The sequence below is a fragment of the Takifugu rubripes genome, chromosome 13 (genome assembly GCF_901000725.2).
Source record: "Takifugu rubripes chromosome 13, fTakRub1.2, whole genome shotgun sequence".
Taxonomy (NCBI): domain Eukaryota; kingdom Metazoa; phylum Chordata; class Actinopteri; order Tetraodontiformes; family Tetraodontidae; genus Takifugu; species Takifugu rubripes.
This window is the reverse complement of record NC_042297.1, coordinates 17,433,935-17,457,603: the sequence shown is the minus strand read 5'-3', so window position 1 is coordinate 17,457,603 and position 23,669 is coordinate 17,433,935. Positions and strand designations below refer to the sequence as shown.

Here is a 23,669-nt window from a genome sequence, read left to right as displayed (position 1 = left end):
ACAACGGGTATGTGGAGTTTGCTAAGAGGTTTGCCATCCAGGAGGTAGGAGCCAGTGTAGGTCACATATTCAGCATAACACTGTGGAGCTTGAGGGGTGATGTAGCACAGAATCTTCCTTTTCTCCTCAATCTTCTTCCTGATCTGCAGGTACTCGAAGTAAGGGTTGGAGCGGTCACTGTGGTAGGGCTCGATATCATCCAGCTTGATGGCATTGACCACCACAGCCAACGTCTGCTGAATCATTTCCCTGGTCTGTTGCATGGCTGTGTTTACCAACTGGACTTGGACCTGCTGGCCGGCAGAACGGGGGAACTTCCTCTTCCGCGGGTGCTGCGTTTGAGAATCTTCATCTTCGATGGACAGTGGACGACCTTTCGTCGTCTTTCCCAGAACCACTGGGACAGTACTCGCCACAGCGTTGTGCACAGACGCAGCTGGAGACGCAGTAGAGACACCGAGCACGGACTCTTTGTCTTTCTTCAGGGTAGATGAGGTTGAGGTGGGTGTTGGGGTTCTGGTAGGAACTGGGTTACTGCTCACTGCTGGACTGCTCATTGCAGAAGTGACAGTGGCTGAGGAGGTTGTTATGCTGGAGGTAGAAGAGGCGACAGCAGCAGCAGACAGATTGTTCTTGGCGCGATTGCGGGTCATCCGTTGAGGGATTTCATCCACCTTTTTGGGGATATCTACAGTGGTAGATGCAGTGGTGTGGTTTACTGGCGTTAGCTTGGATGTACTCTCCTGAGTGTCTGGTAGCTCTGTGGGACTGGGAAGCGGGGCTGCCACTGGCAGCTGAGAAAGGTGGTTGGATGACACAGGTTCTGTCACAGGTTCAGACGACTCCTCCTGTCTTACCTCGGGGTTGGCAACAGGCAGGGAAGCAATGGGTAACTGCATTGAGTCAGTGACTGGATGAATCTGTATGTGATGTTGCTGACTGGGATCTGCTTTCAGGGATGAATACAACATGCTGGGATCAGGCTCCTCGGGCTCGCCATAAGAGCCTTTTCTATCGGACATGCCGCCCTGCTGTTGTGAGTGGGACACAGAGCTGTTGAGTGTTATAGTCTGAGACTCTGTGTCCAGATGTTGTGGGAAAGACGCATGTGGCGACGGTACGACCAAATCGTGTCCAATTGGTTCCCCTAAACCTAGATTTCCACCAGGGCAGGTTTTATTCAGGCTTGGCAAATCCAACTCAACCACATCGTGATCATTTCTGTCGGTGATGGTATGTCGAATGTGAACGATCTTGTCGTGGTCAGCTAGTTCCGCGTCTCGAGCATCCGACTCCTCCGACGTATCTGGGAGCGGTAGGTCGGGCAAGGAGAATGGCCCCAGGTCATCCTGCTCGTCTGGTTCCGCTGAAAACGGGTCCGCCCAGGGAACCACCGGTTCGGCGCCCACAGATGGATTCATTGGGCCATCAGCGGCGGCACTGAAGCCATGCACGGTCTGTCTGCTATCTGGTTCCACACAGGCCGGCTCAGTGTCCATCTGGTGGCCATCATCAATGTTAGACTTGTTACATTCCTGGAAGAAAGATTCCAGCCGATTGGAGGATGCTGAAGTGTTTAAGTAGTTGGACTCCCCATCCAGGGCCGTGTCAGGCCTCTCTGGAGAGGGGATGTCAGCCACAGCTTCCTTTTGTTCATCAAAATCCACCGGCTCTTCTTTATGCCACCTATTCCAGGTGGCATAAGGGGGAGTGACAGAAGGGTGTCCTGATAAGTGCTGCATGTCCGCGTCTGAATGGGAATAAGGACTGGTTATTTTAGAGACAGCTGCTTCTATCTCCCCATATGTCCTGTGAGGAGATTTCAGGTCCATATCGGTGTTCCAACTCATGGTGTGGTCAAAGCAGTTCTCTCCATGGTTGGACACCGTGTGAGTCGGCGAGAGATGGTGGACGTCTGCATCTTGCCGATCCGGAGACTCGACTGGCCAACTCTTCCTCGGGCTGTCTTCAACTTGAGGGGAGAAAGAACACTGCTCTCTAGTTTGCTCTGCTTCCTCCAACGGACAGTGATTTCCATCATGTCGCTCCTCCATGTCACCCATTTCCGGTTCTTCTTCCTCATCCTCTTCATCTTCCTCGTCCTCCTCTTCCTGCTCCTCTGTTACAGAGGGGAGGTCAGAGAGGACCAGGTTAGGCTCACTGTGGTGAGGCTCAGAGATGTCGTCGATGTCCAGGGGAGGCAAAGCCGCAGGAGCTGGCGTCGGTGGTGCCGCTATGTCAAAGCAGGGCTCCTGAGGGTCTGGCCGGTGAACCGGGGTAGTGGGTTTGGGCAAATAACAGTTGTACACACTTTCAAGAATGTGTTCGTTGGTGTCGCTACTCGGAAGCGTGTGTGATGTCACATCTTGTGTGGGATGAGTTGGTTCCCGTCGAGGGGACAACAGCCTCATTGGAGAGAAATACGGAGGTGACATGCACTCAAGTCTATCTACAGCTGCTGGTTTATCTTCAAGAGCTTGTGAGGAAGGTGATGGATTGAAATCGGTTGCCGGGTCACTCTGCCGTCGAAGAAACTTCTCAGCCTCGGTCTTGAATTCCTCCTCCAGAGGTCTGCGGACATCGGACGACGCAGAGCGGCTGACGAGGGGCAGCTGAAGATTTTTTGCAGGAGTAGGGCAGGTTCCCTCCGGGAAACTCTGGGAGCTGGAATACCTGCTGGGTAGAAACAGGACGACATTAGGAACAATGTCAACAGACTACGGACGACGGACGCTGGATATTAGCAGTCCTGCATACTCCTAATGTAACATCGTTATTATACAATTCCATTACCTTTCAAAGAACGAAGGGGAGCAGGCGTTCATTGACATAGTCATCGCCGATGAGCTCTGGCAGTCCAGCCCATCCAACATAATGTCAGGGTAATCTTCCGCACTGCAAGATGGTGTTCGTGGAGTCTGCATGACCTCCTCGAAGCTTGGGCAGGAGATGACAGATGTTGGTGTGGGGACACCAGTCGGTCTGTTCTGATCTGGTCTAGGAGAGGCTGGAAGGTTCTCCTTCATCTGATGTCCAGTTAGCCAGTCCTTTGAATTCTGGTTATCAGTGGGCTGGAACTTCCTGGCAGGAGACATCATTTGGGCTGGAAGACCGACATCTTTCAGCTTCTTCTCTTTAAGACCAGACTCTAGGCTGTTGGACTTCTTTGACAACTCGCTTTTGTTTTTACGGACTTCTTCTGTGGACTTTGCTTTGTCCTTTAGCTTAGGATCACCTGACTTGGGTCGCAGTTTCTCCATCTGCTTCATCCTTTCTTTGTGTTTCTTAAGACGTTCTTCAATCACCTGGTCTTTTGAACTCAACATCTGACCAAAACTGGTCATTTGATAAATACCGTAATCATCATCCACCAGCAGTTTTTCCCGTGGACGATTATCTTTTCGCACGGTGTCCTTCGACTGAGAGAGTTTTTCATTTTCATCCTTAGCCTTGGATTTACTGTGGTCCATTCTATTGTCCTTATCCAAAGTATCACGGTTTCTGTCCTTCTTCAAATCAACTTTTGGACTGTCTTCTTTAGACCTGTCTTTAATGACGGTGACTTGCGGGCTGTCTTTCAGCCCTGACTTTGTGTCCTCTTTAGAGTGTTTGAATGACCCAAAACCATCCATGTACTTATTTTTCTCCTCCTTAATTTTTTCCTTATGTTTCTCTTTCTTCTTTTTGTCTTTACTTCTGTCACTGATGACACCGGTTGCTTTGTCTTTATCCTTTTTAGACATCTCTTTCTCAAATTCCAAGGTTTTGTCAAAGTCATCTTCTCCGTCACCCTTACCTCCATATGGGAATGTGTAAGGGTCTGCCTCTAGAGGCATAGCCTCTTTCTCAAAAGGTAGACTCTCTCTGCGGCTGTAGGACTCTCTGATCTCCTCCGTCTTGTCGCGTTTGTCTCCTTTGTCCTTTTTACCCTTTTCTTTTTCCTTGTCGTGGCTTTTCTTTGATGAAGAGGAGGAGGAATGCCGATGCCTCTCCTTTTCTCTGAACTTGTCCTGTGGAGTAGAAATGGACAAGGAATCCCGCCTCTCCTCAGAAACATCAGTCAGGCCGATGGACTCATAGTAGGTTGCGAGGACTGGATCGTGACCCCGATCAGTGAAACTGTCTGAAGAAATTTCACTGTTCTTATCATTGGAGTCATCTTTGTAATCATTCATAGCTTCCTCCTCCAATTTTTCCAAGAGGGACTTTTCATTTTCTCCGCTCCCCTTTGATGGTTTTCTCTCTTTAGAATGGTCAGCTTTGTCCTTATATTTGCTCTTTGTCTTTTCCTCGCTGGCATCCCTTTTGTCCAAGAACCGCTGCTTATTTTTCTTCTCTTGGGTTGAGTCCAGTGACATTCGGTCTTTTCTGTCCTTGTGTTTCGCATCAACGGAATCTTTTTTGTCCTTGTTGTGTTTTTCCACAGAACTCTTCCTCTCCTTTCCTGTGTCAAATGAAGCCTTTTCTTTCTTCTTGTCTTTGTGTTCTTTTTCTTTTGCCTTTTCCATGTTATGTTTAACGTCTGAGGAGGATTTTCTAATTTTGTCTGAATGGAAGTGATCCAGCTCATCTTGATCAGGCGTCGAGTCCTTCCTGACAGAGTCGGACAATGACACAGCACCACTGTAGCTGTCCTCCTCATCGTCGCTCTCATCAGTAAATATGTCGGCTATCTTGTACCAGGTCTTCTCTCTGATTTTTTCAGGTTTTCTTTCCTCCTTCTTTACCTCCATGAAGTCTTTGTCCCTCTCAGCGTGTTTGTCTTGGGAGGCCTTGTCTTTTTTGTCCTTGGCCTGTTCAGATGACATTTTGCGATCTTTTTCTTTGCCGTGAGACTCTTTATGTTTGTCTTTGGCTCCTTCCTTCTTGTCTTTGGTTCCCCTGTCTGCATCCTTGTCCTTGACAGTTTTTTCTGTGGAGCTTTTCTCACCCTTATCTTTCTCCAGATCCACTCCTCTTTCTTTTGTTTTCCCTTTGTGCTTGTCAGTTTTTAATTTCTCCCGCTTTTCCACTCCATCTGTCTTCTTTTCCTTTTCTTTTCCAGAGTGGTTTCTTTCTCTGATGTCACCTGTTTTACTGACAGCATCTATGTCTTTGAAGAAAGCATCATTGCTATATTCATCCCTTATGGATTCTTGTTTCAGCTTTCCATCTTTTCTGTCCTTCACAAACTCATACGTGTCTTTACGGTCTCGACTGCTGTCCTGAGAGTCCTTGTCTTTTTTGTCTTTGACCAATTCAGTTGGCTCTTTTCGCTTCTTTTCTTTTTCTACAGTGTGACTGGAGTTAACTTTTTGTTTGTCTGACCAGTCCTTCTTCTTTTCATTAGTCTTTTCTGAAAAGTCTTTTTTCTTAAAGGAGGCTTCTTTTTCTGATCTCTTCTCGTTGTGATCAGATTTTTTGTCCTTGCCTTTGTTGTCTTTTCTCCTCGTCTCTTCTTTAACGGTCTCAACTATAAGTTTCACAGAGTTGTTGGCTTTGTATTCCTTGTACTCTTTGACAGGAGTGTCCCAGCTGTCGTCTCCATAAAGGGAGGAGTCGGATGACATCTCTGAACCCCATCTGTCATGATGGTCATCTGAGGCACTGAGTTTTGTGTCCTCCATGTTGAGAAAGCGGTTGTTGTCATAGCTTTCATACTCTGACTCCTCTTTCTGTGCTTTATCTTTTTTGCCTTTCTCTTCTTTTGCATTTTTCTCCTTGTCCACCTTTAAATGCTTCTCCTCTTTCTGCTCACTTTTCCTGTCAGCCTTAGAGGATGATTTTTCTTTAGATTTCTTCTTTTTATCCTCTTTGTGAGCCTTTTGTTTGTCTTCCTTGGGTTTCTCCTTGTCTTTGACATTTCTGTCCTTGTCCAATTTTGCCGGCTTCTCCCTCTCTTCCTTGTTTGTCTTGTCCTTGGTGGCGTCCTTAGTTTTCTTGACTTTCTCCTCTTTTGCTGTTCGGTGCAGGTCTTTACCGGATGTCCAATCCTTATCGTCAGACTTACTTTTTAAAAGTCTATCCTCCTTTTTTGAATGGTCTTTATCATGCTTGGTTAGTTTGACTTTACTCTCAGCTGGTGACTCCGACTCAACAATTAGGGATTTCTGCCTTGAATCGTCAAAGTCGAAGGAGTAGCTCTTGACAAACTTTTCATTCATGTCTTGGTTAAGGACAAGGCTAGGAGCTTTGTCCTTTTCCTTGTTTTTGTGCTTGTGTTTCACTTTATGCTTTTTCAGCACTTTGCCATCCATATCGGTTTTGGAGACTGAACTATCTGTAATGGAATTCTTGTAAAGCTCAGAATTTTTCTTGTCTATTGTGTTACTGTGCACATTGTTTTTCTTTTTGTTTTCCTGCGCTTTTCTTTTGACTTGTTTTATTGACTCTATGCTGGAATCAGCTGACGAATAGTCGGACTCGCTGGATAGTCTTGTTCTGACTGAATCTGAGAGAGAACTGACATCTGACCACGTAGGAGATGACACAGTCTTCCAGCCATCTGTCTTCCACTGCTTTGGGTGCTGTTCTGCTAAGGATGGAATTTGTTTCTGAGAGTTCAAGTTTCCATGGGAAGAGGAGGATGCGTTAAAGCCAGGTGATTCTTTTATGCTCGTTGCAGAAGAGTCCTTTATGCTATTTAAGCCCTTGTCATCTTCGCTCTCCATGTCCCCACAATCAGAGTCAGATGTACAGAATTTGTCATTGACTTTGCCAAACCTGACCTCTTTACTGACATTGTTTTTGCTCTCCTTCTTCCGCTTCTTTTTAATTTTATTCTTGTCTTTTTGTTGTTTTGAGCTCATGCTGCCAGAGTCTCTAATCTTTGTATTCATTTGTTGGGCTTGTTGCCGCGGCGTAGGCGCTGGTGTGAAACACAACGTCCTATCATCCTCATCTGAACTGTTGCTGTCAGAGATTATCCGCCTGACAGTTTTCTTTGGTGTGATTGAGTTGCTTTTGGAATAGGTTTTGACCTCCCTTTTGGGTATGGAAATGAAGCTGTTTGCCTTGCTGATAGAATCCTTACGGAAATCTTTTTTCAACAGGTGTTTATCGTCCACAGGAGGGACGCGTTCCTCCTCATCGTCCTCATCAAACTCGTATTCATCTTTGACTGGCGTGACAGCAGACTTGGGAGGGTCGACCGCTTTCCCTTTTGTCTTCAAGCCTTTCTCAAACTCAGAGTCTGTGTTGTTGCCATCAACAGAACTTGAGGGTGCAAATGAAGGGGCATCTTCCTCCTCTGAAGATTCTAAGGAAGTAAAAAGAAAACCAATGATGACCAAATTGAACTTAATAAGTAAAATCCAATTTAGATCATTCACTAAAATCTGATCATGCACACCTGATGAACTTTCTTCACTTGAAGTGTAAGTGCCTTTCCCCAGCAACAGATTTAACATAGTTGGAGAGTTGGCAACCATCAGTGGTGTTTCGCCTCTTCTGTTGCTTTGGCGCGGGTCTCCCCCATACCGCAAAAGTAACTTCACAACCTGACACAAATAACACACACCATTTTTTTAACGGGACTTTAGCAATAATGAAAAATTTAGACCTATATTGTGAAAGATGACAAGCTGTTTCCAACCTTGAAATGTCCATTATTAGACGCATCATGCAGAGGGGTGTCATCATCCAGACCCTTGGTGTTGACCTCTGCTCCGGCTGCCAGCAGCTGTTTCGCCACATCATAATACCCCCTGTTGCAGGCTTCATGCAACGCAGTCCATCCTGAACATTAAAGTAAGCACGTGAGTGCTGAAATATTCATGCATATAGTACTCGATAATTCATTGACAAATTAAAAGGCAGAATGTCTCTCACCTGCAAAGTCTTTTACATTCACATCAGCGCCTTCACTGATGAGCTCCTTGATGCGACGGACCTCTCCACGGATTGCTGCTCTGTGCAGCCTTGTCTCTCCTCTTTCATTACGTTTATTCACTTTGTCTTTGGTTTTAGATGCAGAGTTTGGTGTTCCCTTCTGTCCCAGACTGGATTGTGACTGATGCTTTGGTGTTGTATCTGTAGGTACGTGATGACCATTTCACTTCAGCAGTATTTTTAAGAATACATTTTTCCACCTACACAGTTCTATGTCCTATTTACGCAAAAGAACCTACAGCCAGAAGGGGGCAATCTAACTCCAGCAATCAAAATTAGGCCTAGTTCACTTGAGCTCATTTCATCAAATTTACAAGATTAAACCCAAGCCATAATCAAATTTACATTATTGGGTTTGCCCAGCTATTGTCCCAAATTATATTTGAAATTTGCACACTTAATCTATGTCTATGCCTTCAGGCATGACACAACTGAATTAATATGTAAATAAAACTGGCTATGCATTGGAGTATGGCACCTAATTCCATTTAATTCTGAAATGTCAGTAGGAGAGAAAAAAGGGGGGATTTTCTAACATCGGTGCTATATTAGATGCATAATATATGGTGGTATATGGTGCATTTTGTGGGTAGACAGATGATAATCAAGTCATGTAATTAAATAGATCAGAATATTTTCTAAGGTTCAGATGTTGCACCAGTCTTAATTTACATGAAATAAGGAAAAAAAAAACAATCAAAATAAAATAAGAAAATCATTTAGCAACAATGATCTGGTTAAGCACGCAGATTTAGCACTAACAGATGATTCTAACTGGATAAGGCCAAACAAAAACATAGACACGTGCAGTGCCAACCTTCCGAAGCCTAAAATTATGACAACTATCCTCACGCCACAGATTCGCTCTCTTTACGCCAACTATAGTGCTGACCAACAAACACAAACACTCTCTACATATTAAGCTTCCTCCCATTGCTCGTTCCTTGTCCAGCATCCATTCAAAGAGGACGTGGCCTCCATGATAAGCACGCACCTGGACTGTTGATGGACTCTTCAGCTGTCATTTGCATGAGCAAGGCCACCTGCTGCCGCTCCGAGAGGGGGTACCCAGCCCGGATCCCTGGCATCCCCATTCCAAATGGCAAGCCCATCTTCCGGGTGTTGGCGGGCTCCTTTTTAATGCGCTTCCGCTCTGGACCTGGTTTCTCTGAAAGTCCAGGGAGAGATGCAATGTTAATCATTTGCTGCATTTCTACTAGTACCTATGCAGAAAAAACTCAACACTGTACCGTTTGGAAGCTTTTCAACAAGGTGCACCAGGGCTGAGTAAGTACCCTTATTCACTACCTAATCGGCCGGGATTCCAAGCTTGCAAATCAGGTGCGATGATGATTGGCCAGGGAATGACATCACTGATGAGTCACAAGAGTATCGCAGAATACTTACACCTGCCATTTTAAGAAACTTACAACAGCAATGTTTTGTGTTTCTATATTTAACAAAATAAATATTAACAACTACAAGCAAGGCAACACTCTGGTCCAACATGGAGTTACAGACATTTTTAAACTGTGTGACAGATGAGAGAAGATGAAGCTACATGCTATGGGGTTTGCTTGGAGGTCTTCGATGGCTGATCAGAGGAACCAGACGGCACATAAACGCCATTTCAAGAAAAGCTAAAAACACCAAAGATGATTGCTGGACAATCAAGGAAGGAAATTGGGATTAACTGAAAGGGTTGTAAGATTTTTCAATAGGAAGGGCTGAAAAACATTTAAGCAAATGGATGCTAGTTGGTGCACCGGCCGGCAAGCAACAGGGGGGACAGTTGCCTAAACTCGGCAACAAAGTTGTTGGAAATGGACAGAGGTTACATGACACTCCAATAAATGAATCATTGCCTCATCCCAATGTAACTGGACAAGTGAAGGGCATACAAGCGCATTAGTCTGGCTGATATTGGCACTCTCCCTATTCAAATAAGACATGGACATAATGCGAGGGGTAATCGATACGCCCCGACACGTATAAGCTTTAATGGGAGTTCATCTAGACAACATACGTGCGCATGCTCCACAACTTCAGCGCTTCCCGTCTGCTTCTCAAAATCAACACGAACATTTCAGGAGAGCGTGCACTCTCACAGTAAGTAACGTACAGTAGATATGAGATGAACAAAGCAGCAAGATTATCCATCTTTCTGTTGTTCAACATGCGAGTCTGTCGCCTGACTCCAGTTGATTAATATGTGGTGTGATGTTAACTCGAAAGGGGGCTGTATTAACTTGCTGAAAAGACGCATATTGCCACCTATTGTTGCGGAGGAAATCTCACCGTCAGTTATCCGATTTTGTCTGTTGCATGTAAACTGGGACAAGGGACAGTTCTGATGATTTGCATGCCACTACCGTGTTACAAAGACCCCGACCAAGTTGAAGAGGTACCATTGTGTATGGAACACCAACGTGTCCATACCATGTCGAGTCCATGCTGTGTAATGGAAAAGAGCCTATTGTGTGATGTCGTACATTAGGTGTGTAAGGACACACCAACTCATGAGAAAGAGGACTTGAGTATGTTTAAAATGTAATAACCTAAAGCAGGTTTGAAAACATGTCTAAATATATTCTTGCAACAAGTAAAAATCAGGAAAGCAGATTTGGACTATGTGACAAGCTATACGTTTTAATTCAGTCTTTAACCTAGAAGGCTTTAATAAAAAGTTAATCCGAGCGTGTAGTATTCACTTAAAATAAATCATGATTTGTGTTACCATCAAAGATAAAAAAAACCCCACTACATCTGTGCTACACAGTTGAGTCTCTAAGGATTATGGGAGTAGGGGCTGACATTTGTGTTTTACCCAGCTGCCTCTGAAAAAAGGAGGGACCAACAGGCATTGTGTTTATGTGTGTGCGTCTCCATGCCAATCTGTCTAAGTTTAAAGGAGAAGAAAGAGGGTGTGACTTGGCACAGCGACAGTTATTATGAAATGACTGGTTTACATTTCAATTTAAAGTGGCCTTGCCAAGGTCAACGCACGTCCGCTCGCCTGCCAGCCTTATTGGAGACGCAGAGCTGTGGAAAAAAGCAGCTGCTCCACAAAGACACACCCAACAATTATTTTCAGCAGCATCGTGCATTTTGATGTCACTTGTTTAAGTTAAAGCTGTACATGACTTGTAGGCAATAACCAAGTACTGCGACAAAATAGAATTCTGTCATTCATTCCTCCTGCTCAACAACCCGACCATGCAAATACGGGGTGAGGGAAGTGTGGCTCATGTTTCTACGAGCTGAAGACTTTTCAGGAAAAGATCTTTTTCACACAAGTGCAGAACTCATGAACTCTCACTAACATCTGTGAACGCTTACAGCTAATGTACCCCAACCCCGCTTTGATACACTCACATTCTCTACAGCATGTGCCATTTAGACACATTCCTTGTGCAATTTTTTTTTCCAGCAGGGACCACAGAAGCAGTCCAAACATGTTTTTGAACAGCAGCACAGAAAGTGCAACGCTAGCTTTTCCAGGCTTAGTTCACAAGATGGGGAACTGGGAAAGCTCTTATTACCTAATACGCAGACACACACAGACACGGAGGATAGCTACCGAAGACCTATGTCACTGAAACAAGATTTACGATCTGCGTCTGGGGTTACGTACTCATCTCTGACACGTATCACAACTCAACAATCTAAATGCTATAGACATATGAAAGAATCTGGAACAGACATCAAATTAACATATCAGAAAGACAAAGTAGTGCCTTCCCATCTCCCACTGTCATCTCAGCAAAATATGGTAATAGACTTGTCAATTTGGAAAAATAAATTGGGTCAATATTGCAATTAAGAGAAAACAATTAGGAGTTGAAGACAGTGACCATTTGTCAAGAACTGATGTCACAAATGAGCTGAGTCAGTATTAACAATTAAAAAGTATATAAGAAATAGTTATTTATCTTTGTAAAAATCAAAAACATGCAGATGGTTGGATCAACTATCACACACCCCAATGTTCCAGCCTGCCTCCATGCCAAGTGTTTATTTTGTAGCACTATAGGGGATAATTGTGGGGCTTTCATGTGCCTCAACGTTGTGACCAGGTTCAGACAAGCTAACAAGACCTCACACCCCAACCTGAAGCTCAAAACAACAAAAGCATCAAATAAAAAAGGTGGCTAAAATAGATATATTAATCAAATAATAAAACAAACGCTGACCCCCCCCCCCCAACATAAAGGTCATATAAATGTTTGCCAATAATAGAGCTAAATTTAGATGACAGTTGCCGACATTGTTGGGTAACAAAGGATATCTGGTCCGTGTAGTTAATAGACGAAGGACAAGATGAACCACTCCAACCTGCCTGACCGGTTAGAATACAGAATATCACAACAAAATGGCCTGCATGAGAACCAACAACACTGCACAAACAGGAAGTGAATGACGATGAGTCAGGAAGTAGGTAAAGAGGATGTTTTGTCAATGTTTTGTATTGAGCCAGCAATACCCTTAAACTACAGAGCTAACCCGTGTTCTCCAACTTAAGCATTACTACGTTAAGTGCATTTTCCTATAATCAGTTATGGAGTGCACATTCTAAAATACTAAAGATCTCTGGGTAACATTGTGGGGCTTGGAAATCTAATTTTTGTTATTATTTTCATGTTCGGAATGGTCCTGGTTACCTCTATAAATAGTATATGGGCAGTTTCATAGACAACAAATATTCAACAACAATTTCTTCTAGTGTTAAGGAGAAAATATGAAGCAGTAATGCCAACAAAACATCTTCTGGTATTCCATTTGAACAACAGCAGAGGTGGTTACGCAACACTGTTTTCTTACACTGTAGTGTTGGCTCCAAAACATAAATAACCAAGTGTCTCGTGGCAGAAAGAGACATATTTATCTCGGGTACCAACACAACTCATTACATTCAGTAACATTATTGTCTGCAAAAGACAAATGCCACCAACAGTATGACTGCATTCATCAGAGTAGTTGCAGTACTGTCCAGTCATAAAGTAATCTGTAGATTTGTGAGTTCCTCAGCATGGTTCACAGTAGATATGAGCACAACCATGCTACAACAAAGAGAGGGGATGTCATTTTACTGAGCATGGACACTTCTGCATGCATTCTTTAATGACAATTGTCTCTTCAGAAACACCATAGGAAAAACTAATTACACATAACCCACCACCTACAGTTTCGAATGCCTGTATACACGAGAGAATGGGATGTTATTTAGTTTTACATCTCATGTGAAACCAGATCAGCGGAGGAAAGGGAGCTATCAAGCTTGATCCTGGTATGAAAAAAGTTCACAAGATAGAAAATGACCCCAAGGAGGAGGAATGCAGCTGTCTAGAACATCACTGGAGGCACAAGAGGTCAAGAGAGGCTTGACCCGATTAGCTTCAACTGGGATAACCTAGAGTGCCCAATGCAGAGTTAACCACAAGATACCGTTTTTCTACTATGGATGCTTAGAATAGCGGACAAACAACTCACACACAGATATTATTTGGAGTTTATGTTGTAAATAATACCTAAAACCACTTAGTAAACCACTGCTTGATGTATGTTAACTCAAGTTCCTTGGAGTGTCTGCTGCATTTGATGGACAAACCAAACAGCAGGTGACTTGTACTTTGGAAAAGTACCGACATCCCAAACCTATACAGAGAATTCAGCAGATTGGGAAAACCTTCAACATCACTAGGAGTGAAGAGTGTGTTATTTCAGCTGAAATCGCCACAAAGAGCAGACTAAGTAAATCATAGATCGGGATTTCATTAGCCAAGCTCTCAAGCTATTGTTAATCATTACCAATTTCTGGGAGCACCTCTGGTTGGGAGAGGATAAAGAAACGGCCTCTTTGGCCAGTCACTTGAATGTATTACCATGAAAACACACAGTTTACTTAAGTGCATTTCATGATAAGAAATGACATCATAGTTAATTTATACTTCAATAAAAAGGCCTACTTCAAAGAGAAAAAAAAAGTTAATATCTTGTCTGGTGTCCTTATTGCCTGACGTAGTACGTTTTTTCCAACTATTCTTTGTACGAGCGATGTGTTTCAGTGTGTGCCGTTTCCTCAGTGACTGACTGTAAATATGAGTAAAGAATGTCTCGCTTTGGAAATTGTATAGCAGACCAGAGGATAGTCCCCTAAATATGCCACACCCTCTACAGTTTTAGGTTGCATACCAAACCAGACAAGAGACAGCTGAAGCATAAATGACGAGACCCTGTGTGTAGAAAATGCTTTCGATTTGCATATAGGCTATGCAGAAGCATAATGAGCCGTTTTGATGGTACAAGAGCATACAGCTCAATGCAATAACAATTACCTTACAAATGGGTGGACGACATAACTACTCCTACTGGGAAGAGGGGTAAACCATGGAGGAACCAAAGAAAGTTCACACCAAGCGCGTTTACATGCGCATCCGAATCGGACTACAGGTCTCGGTTGATTGTCCTGAATAATTCATGCAACTGGACTGTGTATCAACAAAGGGGTTTGCAGTAGATTTTGGGTGGAGTTTAAGCTATCTCCCGCCTGGTAGGTGGCCATTTACTACGTTTTTCTTCATTGTTCCTGGCCACAGCAGTCGGCCATCTCCATCACTCCACAATCCATGAAGAAGCCAGCGAGGTACCAGCCACAGCTAAATCAACAACACTGATGGACGAATTTAAGCATCAGTAAACATGTCCGTTAATCACCATCAATCTGCATCATTCCAAAAATACAAAAGCAAGAATTGGGTTTTCTTGTGTGCATCTAAACACACTTACCACCCAAAGATGAGAATAAAAGCACTGTATCAGCATCATACATAAATGATATAGAACCGGTATAAGAAGCCTAATGCAGTAACACATAAGCAGAGGTGAAAGTGTCTAACTTAATGGAGTTAAAAAGGTTGTTTCTGTAGTAAAATATAGCTTATTTATAATCATCTTGACCTACACAGTAATTACATTGAACTCCACCATGTCTAAGCCTACTGAACTTCATCCGAAACCACATTAATCATCTATAAGAAGACACATTTTTAGGATTACGCTACTTCTGTGCGTCCCAATGTAATCAAAGATCATAAACCAACAAAGTCCCTCGGACGGGACTGATTACAGGGTGGCGTTATCAAATCCTCTGAACCAAACCAAACTATCAACAAAGCAATCCTGAATCCTTAAAGCCAGAAGTCAAACAATCATGAGCAGTAGTCCTAATTTTAGAAAACACAACGCCAGAGCCTGACCAAAGCCAGAGTCTTACCATGACCTGCTGGGAGGATTCCTTTTTTTTTTTTGCCAGAGACAGCAAGGTTAAATATTCTTTCAGTTAATCTCACACATTTCACACAGCATATCTTTGTTTATCCTCTAAAATTTAGAGGACGTAATGTACTTTTTTAACTTTTAGGTGACTTTCATGAAAACATTCCAAGACTGTCTTACCTGTGTCAGAATCTTTCTGGTCTCCATTAGCTCCAGTAGTGAAGGGCAGCTTCCTTTTAGAGGCCTTTTCTTTCATCTCTTTGACCCCATCACTGCGATCCAATTTAGGGGTCTTGTTTGACAACACTTTATCCTGTGAACACAATTAAAGTCATCAGGAAATCGTTTATAGTGGAGGAAAGTTGCACTTTGTCCACTATATACAGAGCAGTGCCAAAAATGAAGCATTCTATTTCAGCTCGGTTGCAGTTGCAGTTTCTCAGTTCTGCTTGTAACTTACCACTGTAAGTAAACTCCACCCACAAGAAAAATCCAACTGTGTACATTTTGAGGTTTTAATTTTTTATTTGATTAATATTTGGACAATCTGGGTGGGCGATTGCTCAGTCTGAGGATGGGGCTGAGAACTGGAGGGTTCTCGGTTCAAGACCCGGCGCGGACAAAACATGGAAGGTGTTGTGGTAGGTGAAGGTGCCAGAACACCTTCAGAGCAATGACGAGGCACCCTTGAGCAAGGTACTGAACCCACAAGTGTGCCCCTGTGATGAGCTGGTGTAACCGCCCTATGCAGCTGGGATAGGCTCCTTCAGTTTGTATCCTTATAGAAAGTAATCTAAAATATTTCTACTTATGACTTTCTCCTCATCCATGTATCATGGAACCTTGTTTCTGAAACATATGTGTTTTAAAAAAGAAAGTGTCTACAGGATGTAGTCCATATCCTAGAATGTGTAAAGTTTTAAATTTTGCCAGATGTTGAGTGTGTTTCCAGTTTGTTGCAATATGATCAACATAGAGTAACTCGTCAGGGAAGCCAAGTCACTTAAAAATAGATCTTGAGTGAATATTAGACACAGAGGAGCACTGTGGCACTTCGGGGACAGTCTGCGGAAATGCAGCAATTCACTAAAATGGGAGTGTGCTTGCGCAGATGCATTCAGTGGAAATTGGGAGTTACGAGGGTACAACTAGTGGCATGCAAGAACCGACGAAGGAAATGTACAACACATAAAACTGCAATTGGAACTGGTTTCAAGGTCCAGAATCTGTCACTGTGGCGAAAAAGTCAAGGGATGATTTTGTCCCTGTTATTTCCTGTAGTTGGTGCTGTTCTTCATTGGGACTTGTTCAGCTGTTGCAGGCTTTACAGAGCAAAACTTTTCCACAGAGAGCCTCTGAGATTCTTGGCTCCCCAGCCACAGCTCAGAGAGAAAGGCGCACGGAGATGAGACCGATGCCGGCCTGACTCTGTGGTCTATGGCTGCTGGAAAATTCAGCCCAAGCCCATCTTTTGATGCAAATACTGAATATATATGTTTCTCTGCACTAGCCTCAGATAGAACATCATTAAAACCACTAAACCCTCTGTCACGGTTAAAAATAAAAGTAGTCAAACATCTTTATCAACAGCAGATCACAGCACTGTAAAAACAAAGAGATAGAGGGGATAGAATGAACCCTCTTAGTAATTTATAACTTAAAAAACTATCGATCTATCTATATAAAAAGCCTATTTTATTAAACTTTCATTGCAATGCTTTCCTTAGTTGTGTAGCTTGTAGCTGTGATCATGAACCCTAAAGGAATACACATCTATAAAATTTATAAAATTAGTAGATACAGTTGTTGTAATCAAGTCATTTTAAAGTATTTTATGGCATTTTTTGTTTACTTTTTCCATCTGTCCTTTACTCATTCTTGAGGAAGGTTTTTAGTTCATTCAACCCCTCCTCCTGCCCTGCCCCAGTCACAAGACTATGATGTCATGGTACAGTAGAGACAAACAGTGTCAGCTACAGTTAGCTGATCTGGTTCTCTCTCCCTCTTACTGTCTCTGTGTCTGGCTCTCTGCTTATTGACACCAAGGCTTTTACAAGACAGCCCACAATTCATTCAAAGACACGTTGCACACATCAGGGTGTGTGCAAATGCTACACTAAATCTCAGAAATGAGATCGAGGAGCAACCACACGGATAGACATGGTCAGATCAACAATGCTTATCTTTAGGCCTCGAGAAGGTCGAACAATTGTTGAATTAACTCTAACGTGTCCTTTAACATCTACAAACCTTCAAATCTGCCATCTTAAAACCACCTTGTTTGATAATCTTATAGCTATGCTTGCTGTTTTGGTTCCACTCCATTTTCCACCCACCCCAGTGCGCTCCATTCCCTCCCTCCCTCCCTTCATCCATGCTGGAGTCTGATGCAATCCTTTGCAGAGGGCTGTAAATCCATGCCTGCATAAGCAGTGCCTCTCCTCCTCTTGCCTGTTGGCGCTGCTGCCAATTCCTTTAAGGACTTTGCAAACCAACCTGACGCTCGGCCATCTGGCCTTGTTGGGATCCACAACAGTCTAGCTGAGAGTATCCTGCACTGGTCACCTGTCTGCATTAGTCTCCATCAGTAACATGCTAATTAAACTTGTTGAACTGGATGTGTGACCATAAGCACAAACGTGACCGCTCTATTTTAGCGAATCTTTGCGTCTGACGAAGGAGAAGATTCTAGTAAGGAGAGATGACGGTTTCCATGTGTAGATGTGACGATATCCAGAGGGAATACACCTAAAGCAACTATCAAAAAAACAATAAATAATTTTAGGCTGACAACAGGCTAGCATTAGGAAAAGTAAACTTAATGTAAAATAGCAAGCATGTAAAATAGCAAACAGCTTAAGACAACACAGTGTCACAATAAAATAGCCACAAGCACTATTTGTGTATTTGTAATGAGTCATATAATCATCAGTTTCACAGGTAATTTACTGAGTAGTTTGCAAATTCTCAGTGTTTCAGTGCCATTTTCCCAACAATAAGTACATTATCAGGCGCATCTAAATCAGACTGGCGTGAATAATTTATGCAGCCGGACTTTGTTTCCCAAGGAGTTTGCAGAACTTTCATTATGGCGGAGTCAAGCCACCTCGTCCCCGCCTCGCTAGGTGGTCATTTGCACTGTTTTTCTTTGGCGAAACGGTCAAACTTTTACGTCACACCACAACAGTCCATAAACAATTTAACCAGTGAGGTAGAGGCCACAAAATCAACCGTGGCAATGGACAAGTTTACGCATCAGTACTTGGCATTTAGTTTGTATGTTCTTATTCAGCACCGTGGCGGTCTCTGCTTCATTCCAAAAATACTTTGCATGGTTCGCTTGGTTCCTACCAGTAACCAGTAAACAACAAGCGAGATGCTTCTGCTTCCAGGTCAGTGAAATGAAAGGGAAATGTAGCGCACGCACACACACACACACACACACACACACCCACACACACCCACACACACCCACACCCACACCCACACCCACACACACACGATAGGATAGCTCAGCTCATGTTCCGCATGTTTTTGTCACTCAACTCACAACTAAGCGATTTCGTGGTGGTAGTCTGGCTACATTCAATACTTCAATACTACATACTTTAATTGAGCTATTACATCCATATGCATTCTATGTAATCAAACTAACATAGGAATTAAGTTTTACTGCATGCATTTAAAATGAAGAGGAAATTATGATGGTTATTGGCCAGAGCATTCAATCTGTAGCAGAAAAGGAGGGTGCTCTCTTTAAACAGTGTCAAAAACTTTACCCATGTTGTTTATACAATGTACAGAAAATACATACTTAGAACAATCCCAAAATCTTTACCAAAGTAAGAGAAAAGCAATTCCGCATCGGTGAACCCAGCAGATGCCAGAAACCAGTAACATACTGAAGGTGAGAGTGAATAACTAAGAAGGGTAGAAGCACAATTGACACATCAGACAATCAGGAATGAACTCTTGCTGCAAGTACATTTTACCAGGCATCAAGTCCTGGGCTATTTACTCTAAAGAAATTGAGTAATTTGTAGGTCTTACCTTCTTCCCACCCTGCTTTTCCACCATGTCGGTGTTGAGGGGGAAGTGGTCCAGCTGGGGGGTTTTAGCACCCCCACCTTTGGGCATCGTTCAGCTTTCCCCACGCCAAGCTTCATTCACGCTGCCATTGCATCGTCATCAACTGTCTAGAACAAAGAAAGAGAGAAGCACAGTTATTGGAGGTGGGACCAACTGGCTGCTACACCTCTTTGAAAACTCATCTGTCAGGTGCCTGTGGTACATCAAATCAATTTTTAGATTTCCAAGGATTATCCTATTTAACAGTAATTAAGAGGAGGAACAAGCTAACTACACATAAACACTACAAGAAGAAGGGGAAACAGTCAACATAAACCAAAGAAAATCACCAGTATGTACTGGTCAGTTTCAGTACAACCAGAATAAATAGAAGTGTAACGTTTAAACATTCTAAAAATGTTCTTTACATGCTCTATTTTCCTATGGTCATATGACCCATTTTTTGTCAGTGCATTTGCAGCCACCATATTCCATCTTCAGTACAAACTTTCTATTTCACAGGGCCAGTCATGAATTATTAAGCCTGCTTCTCAATTTTGTCCTCCATGGTATATCGTCTTATGAGTGTGTCCAAGTATGATGATCCTTGGACATCTGAGCATGATCATGACTGGCTGAGCATCCTTTTTGTCTGCTGAGACATTGGCACTCCTCTCTTCTCTGGCGCCACTCACATCTCCCGTCCCCTCCCCCCTTTCCTTTCGTTCCCTCTGCAGTTATCCTATTCAACGACTGCTATTTATATCCCTCTAGTCAAGTCAACACAGCCAGCCAGCCAGCCAGCCAGCCAGTCAGTCAACCAGATATACTGCTAACATTTAGTAGTTCAAAAAAGAGAAACATCCCCTTTCTTCTCTCCCATAACTCATTGTTACTCCCTAGTTGCCCCTGCAAAGCTTTTGCTCCAACTCCCCTCTAAGCACACCAAAGTGCCAGTAAGGCTGGCTACTCACAGAAAGAAACAAACCTTGCAGCAACACGCACACATTCAAACTGGGTCATCTGGGCTCCTAGAACAATAATCTTTGGGCTATTTTGGGAATACTATGATGAGTGGTTATAGCAACAGAGGGCTTCTTGACATGCAAAATCCAGGAAAGTGACGTTTGGAAACAGGCACATGAAGGCACAGACACGGAAAGGAAATGCTCTTCGGAACCACAGAACTCATTTCCTTTGAAATACCATCCCAGTCAAAAGATAGGCAACATCTGCTCACAGTGTGTTATTTCCACTGGAACTCAGTGTCAACTCTGTTTTCCTGTGCAACCAGCATCACACGTTTGTCTTTTTCTTCAATAAAACAAGACATTTACAAATATTTTTCCCTGGCCATCATTTTATAATTGCACTTTTGTGTATTGTCTGCAATTGGATCATATAATAACTGATTGTTTGCTTAGCATCAAGGCTCACAAATGCTAACTGTGGGGTAGCTGTGGATTCATCACAATTCAGAGACGCTGTATACGATGTTCTGAGAGGGTAACGATAAAGAACACAATGTGGATACACGGTCTTTACTATCTTACTACTTATTGCTTGCTCACCCATACATGATGTGCACCAAAAATTATTTACAGGAGGACAAAGCCAATCTGTGGGGACGGTACTTCAACCTTGACGTGCTTCAGAAACAAACTCCTTCCTGCACTGTGTGCAAATCACTACATTCCCATGAATGGCTCCCTCTTTGTTTTTTAATACTTAAATCCATTAAGTGGGCCAGCTGGTTCTTGTTTTCCATATCTGCTCAGCTCCCCTCCTTCCACGCTCTGCTGCCCATCAGCTACAAAGTTAGCATGACAGGTTGCTCTGTGCCTGCGTTAATTGCATTAAAAAATTAAACGCGCCAATTCCACAAGAACTAATCCTAACGTGTTAATTTTGACAGGCCCAGATTAGAACTAATATTTTTAAGGGGGTTGCACGGCGAGCAGCTTGGCAGAGCCTTTTCTTCCTGAAAACGATTCAAAAAGAGGAAATAGTCAAGATTGGATGTTGCCTCTGACAAGCGTTTCCTTTTCTTTGACAAGCTTTTCAATACATTACGTCAATGTTGGCGTACTCGTTTATTGTTTTTATTTATTTCCTGTTTTTTCAGGACAAAACGTTGGAATGTGAAATCTCCTTGACCACCATGTGTAATTTAACTCGACACATATTTAGACCTGATCAGACATGTAGTAAGTGGTGTAAAGTTAAAGGAGGAAGTTTAAATGGTGATGAATTGTGTTTACCAGGACTAGAGCTTAATGCAAAATAAAATAAATTATGAGTAAAACACTCTTAGAGGAGAGTCGAGTTCTAAACTACTTACAACATATTGATTGCAATCACTTAATGTCTAATCTCAGAGCCTAACATCAACCATGTCCGTGGGGTGGACTACAGGAAGGCCGGCCAGAGTTCCTCCCTGGCTCACCACCCAGCTCTTTGCTCCGCTCCTCTTGCTTTCTCCACTCATCCTCCCCATCCTTTGAACCACTCCCTCTGCGGTCAGATAAAGGCCAACACTTTGGAATACTGCAGTCCATGTGGTGCATCCACAGAATCACCGACACGCTTGCTTCAGGATGTCAATGTTTCGTTTTCACTCATTTGAGAATCTGTCCATGACATCATCGGTAAAAATATGTGTGATATTATGATAAAGAACTGCAGTTTTCCTATTTTGACAAATAATCCATAATAAGCCAAGCCTTTGTCAATTCCTTTTCAAAGGAGGATGGGCATGTGCACTTTTATTCTCTTTCGCATATACAGATTATGTATAAACTCTATGAATTTGAAAGACAACATTAGCTATTTCTGTCAGCCGATGTTAAATAATGTTCACAGAAAACTTTCTGCAGTTAAATTTATTCTGACTAAGGCACAAAGTAGAATCTCAATTGTTATTGTTTTCAAAGATCAAATATTCATTTTTTCTAGACTTTTCTTTTACTGCAGAAGAAAGCTAGATGGAAGAATGGGAGGAAAAAACAATTTCACACACTTCCAAGCTGCCAAAGTAAGGTTTCAAAATAGCTTGCTCCAACTCCATGCCGCTCCACGAGTGACTCTCCTTCTACATACGGCAGCACACCCCATTTTCTACGCTGACAGCTGAATAACACGGCAACAGGATGGAGGGATGGGCTCATCTCCTGCTCATGTTTGAGTGCGCTGCAGTGTGTGCAGAAGCCTTGGCAATTGCGTAATGAGTTATAAATCAAAAGGACACTTCCTGGTCAGTCCACTGTTAATCCCCGTTGGTTCATATATGCCATAGTTTGCGTGTAACACTGTTCATAAAAGAGTGTATAAATGAAACATTGATACTTGAATTTTTAAAGTCATTTTCTATGTTATTGTGTCACGGTCCTGATCAACCATGGACATGTGATTGGCTTTTGTTGATATTCTATTAAAACGCTATAGGTTCCAGTCCTGTGTGCTCCCTGCAGCAGTTTGTTGACATGCCACGCAGCAGCATCTAGCTAGCTAGCCTATTTAGTGTGCAAATAAAAGCCAGCTGGGCTGCTGTATCCTGGCAACCAGAAATGAGATTGGATGCTCAGTCCCTGACCTGGACCCACTTGCTTTAATATAAACCAATATTAAAAAATGGAACTGAGGCTATGTATAGCAAATCAAACAGTAGTAGCAATATGTGCATCTTCACATACTTAAATTTCATGATAAAAATACAGACATTTCATGCTATATGCACATATATGTACATACAGCAAATGATATCATTGAATTCATGCTGCCAGTCATCTCTCCTTTAAAAAAGAGAAATGTTGCTACACACAGCAGATAAAAGGCGAAGGTATTTAAAAAAGCCTGAATATATTTGAAATATGATGGCGTTGGATGGGAGGTATTATCTATAAGGCTGCTGGAGTACAGAAAGCCAGCCAGAGAGCAGGACAGCAGTGAGATGTGGCGAGGAATCCAATCACTTTGTCTGCTTCTCTATTCTGAGCACGTTCCCTCTCCCTTACACCTCTCTGTTCTATCCAATAACAGCCCACTGCTTGCAGCCTGCCTGCCTGCCAGTCTGGTAAATCATGCTGTCTTTGCCAGTGACCTCGCTAGGATTGTGGCAGGCCTGTATGTATACGCAGTTAGACTGCACAAAAGAACAGAAACATTCTAGTGCTTTTGGCTCACCCCTCTCCATTCCCTCAGCTGCAGAGCTCTGACTCATTCTCGTTTCTTCCCCCGCCTCCCCTCTCAGTGCACTCCTTTCTCATCTGCCGCTCTCTACTCACAACATCTATATCTTTCTCTCTCTCCCTCTCTCACACACAGGCGTAAACCTGACATTGCCACAGCAACGTGCGAGTGCCACAGACACACATGCACGCACGGGAAACCTGTTACCTAGCAACTCAGGGTTGAGGCAGATGAAGGCCTATCAGAGAAGCTAGTGAAAGAGCCCATGA

General features: G+C 43.1%; 1 protein-coding gene across 2 annotated transcripts in view; it reads right to left on the bottom strand.

Moving 5' to 3' along the window:
* The window catches only part of ankrd11 (ankyrin repeat domain 11), a 69,317-nt gene that overhangs the window by 5,001 nt on the left and 40,647 nt on the right, over window positions 1–23,669 (bottom strand). Inside the window, exons 3-10 of one of the 2 annotated variants that reach the window (XM_011610133.2) lie at window positions 19,195–19,340; window positions 15,325–15,457; window positions 8,864–9,037; window positions 7,810–8,010; window positions 7,574–7,716; window positions 7,331–7,478; window positions 2,794–7,237; window positions 3–2,676 (exon numbers count right to left, since the gene is read on the bottom strand). In XM_011610133.2, the coding sequence (XP_011608435.2) occupies window positions 3–2,676; window positions 2,794–7,237; window positions 7,331–7,478; window positions 7,574–7,716; window positions 7,810–8,010; window positions 8,864–9,037; window positions 15,325–15,457; window positions 19,195–19,281 (8,004 nt within the window). In that variant the 5' untranslated portion in view covers window positions 19,282–19,340. The remainder of the gene's footprint in view (window positions 1–2; window positions 2,677–2,793; window positions 7,238–7,330; window positions 7,479–7,573; window positions 7,717–7,809; window positions 8,011–8,863; window positions 9,038–15,324; window positions 15,458–19,194; window positions 19,341–23,669) is intronic. The other variant, XM_011610134.2, reaches the window with a different exon arrangement.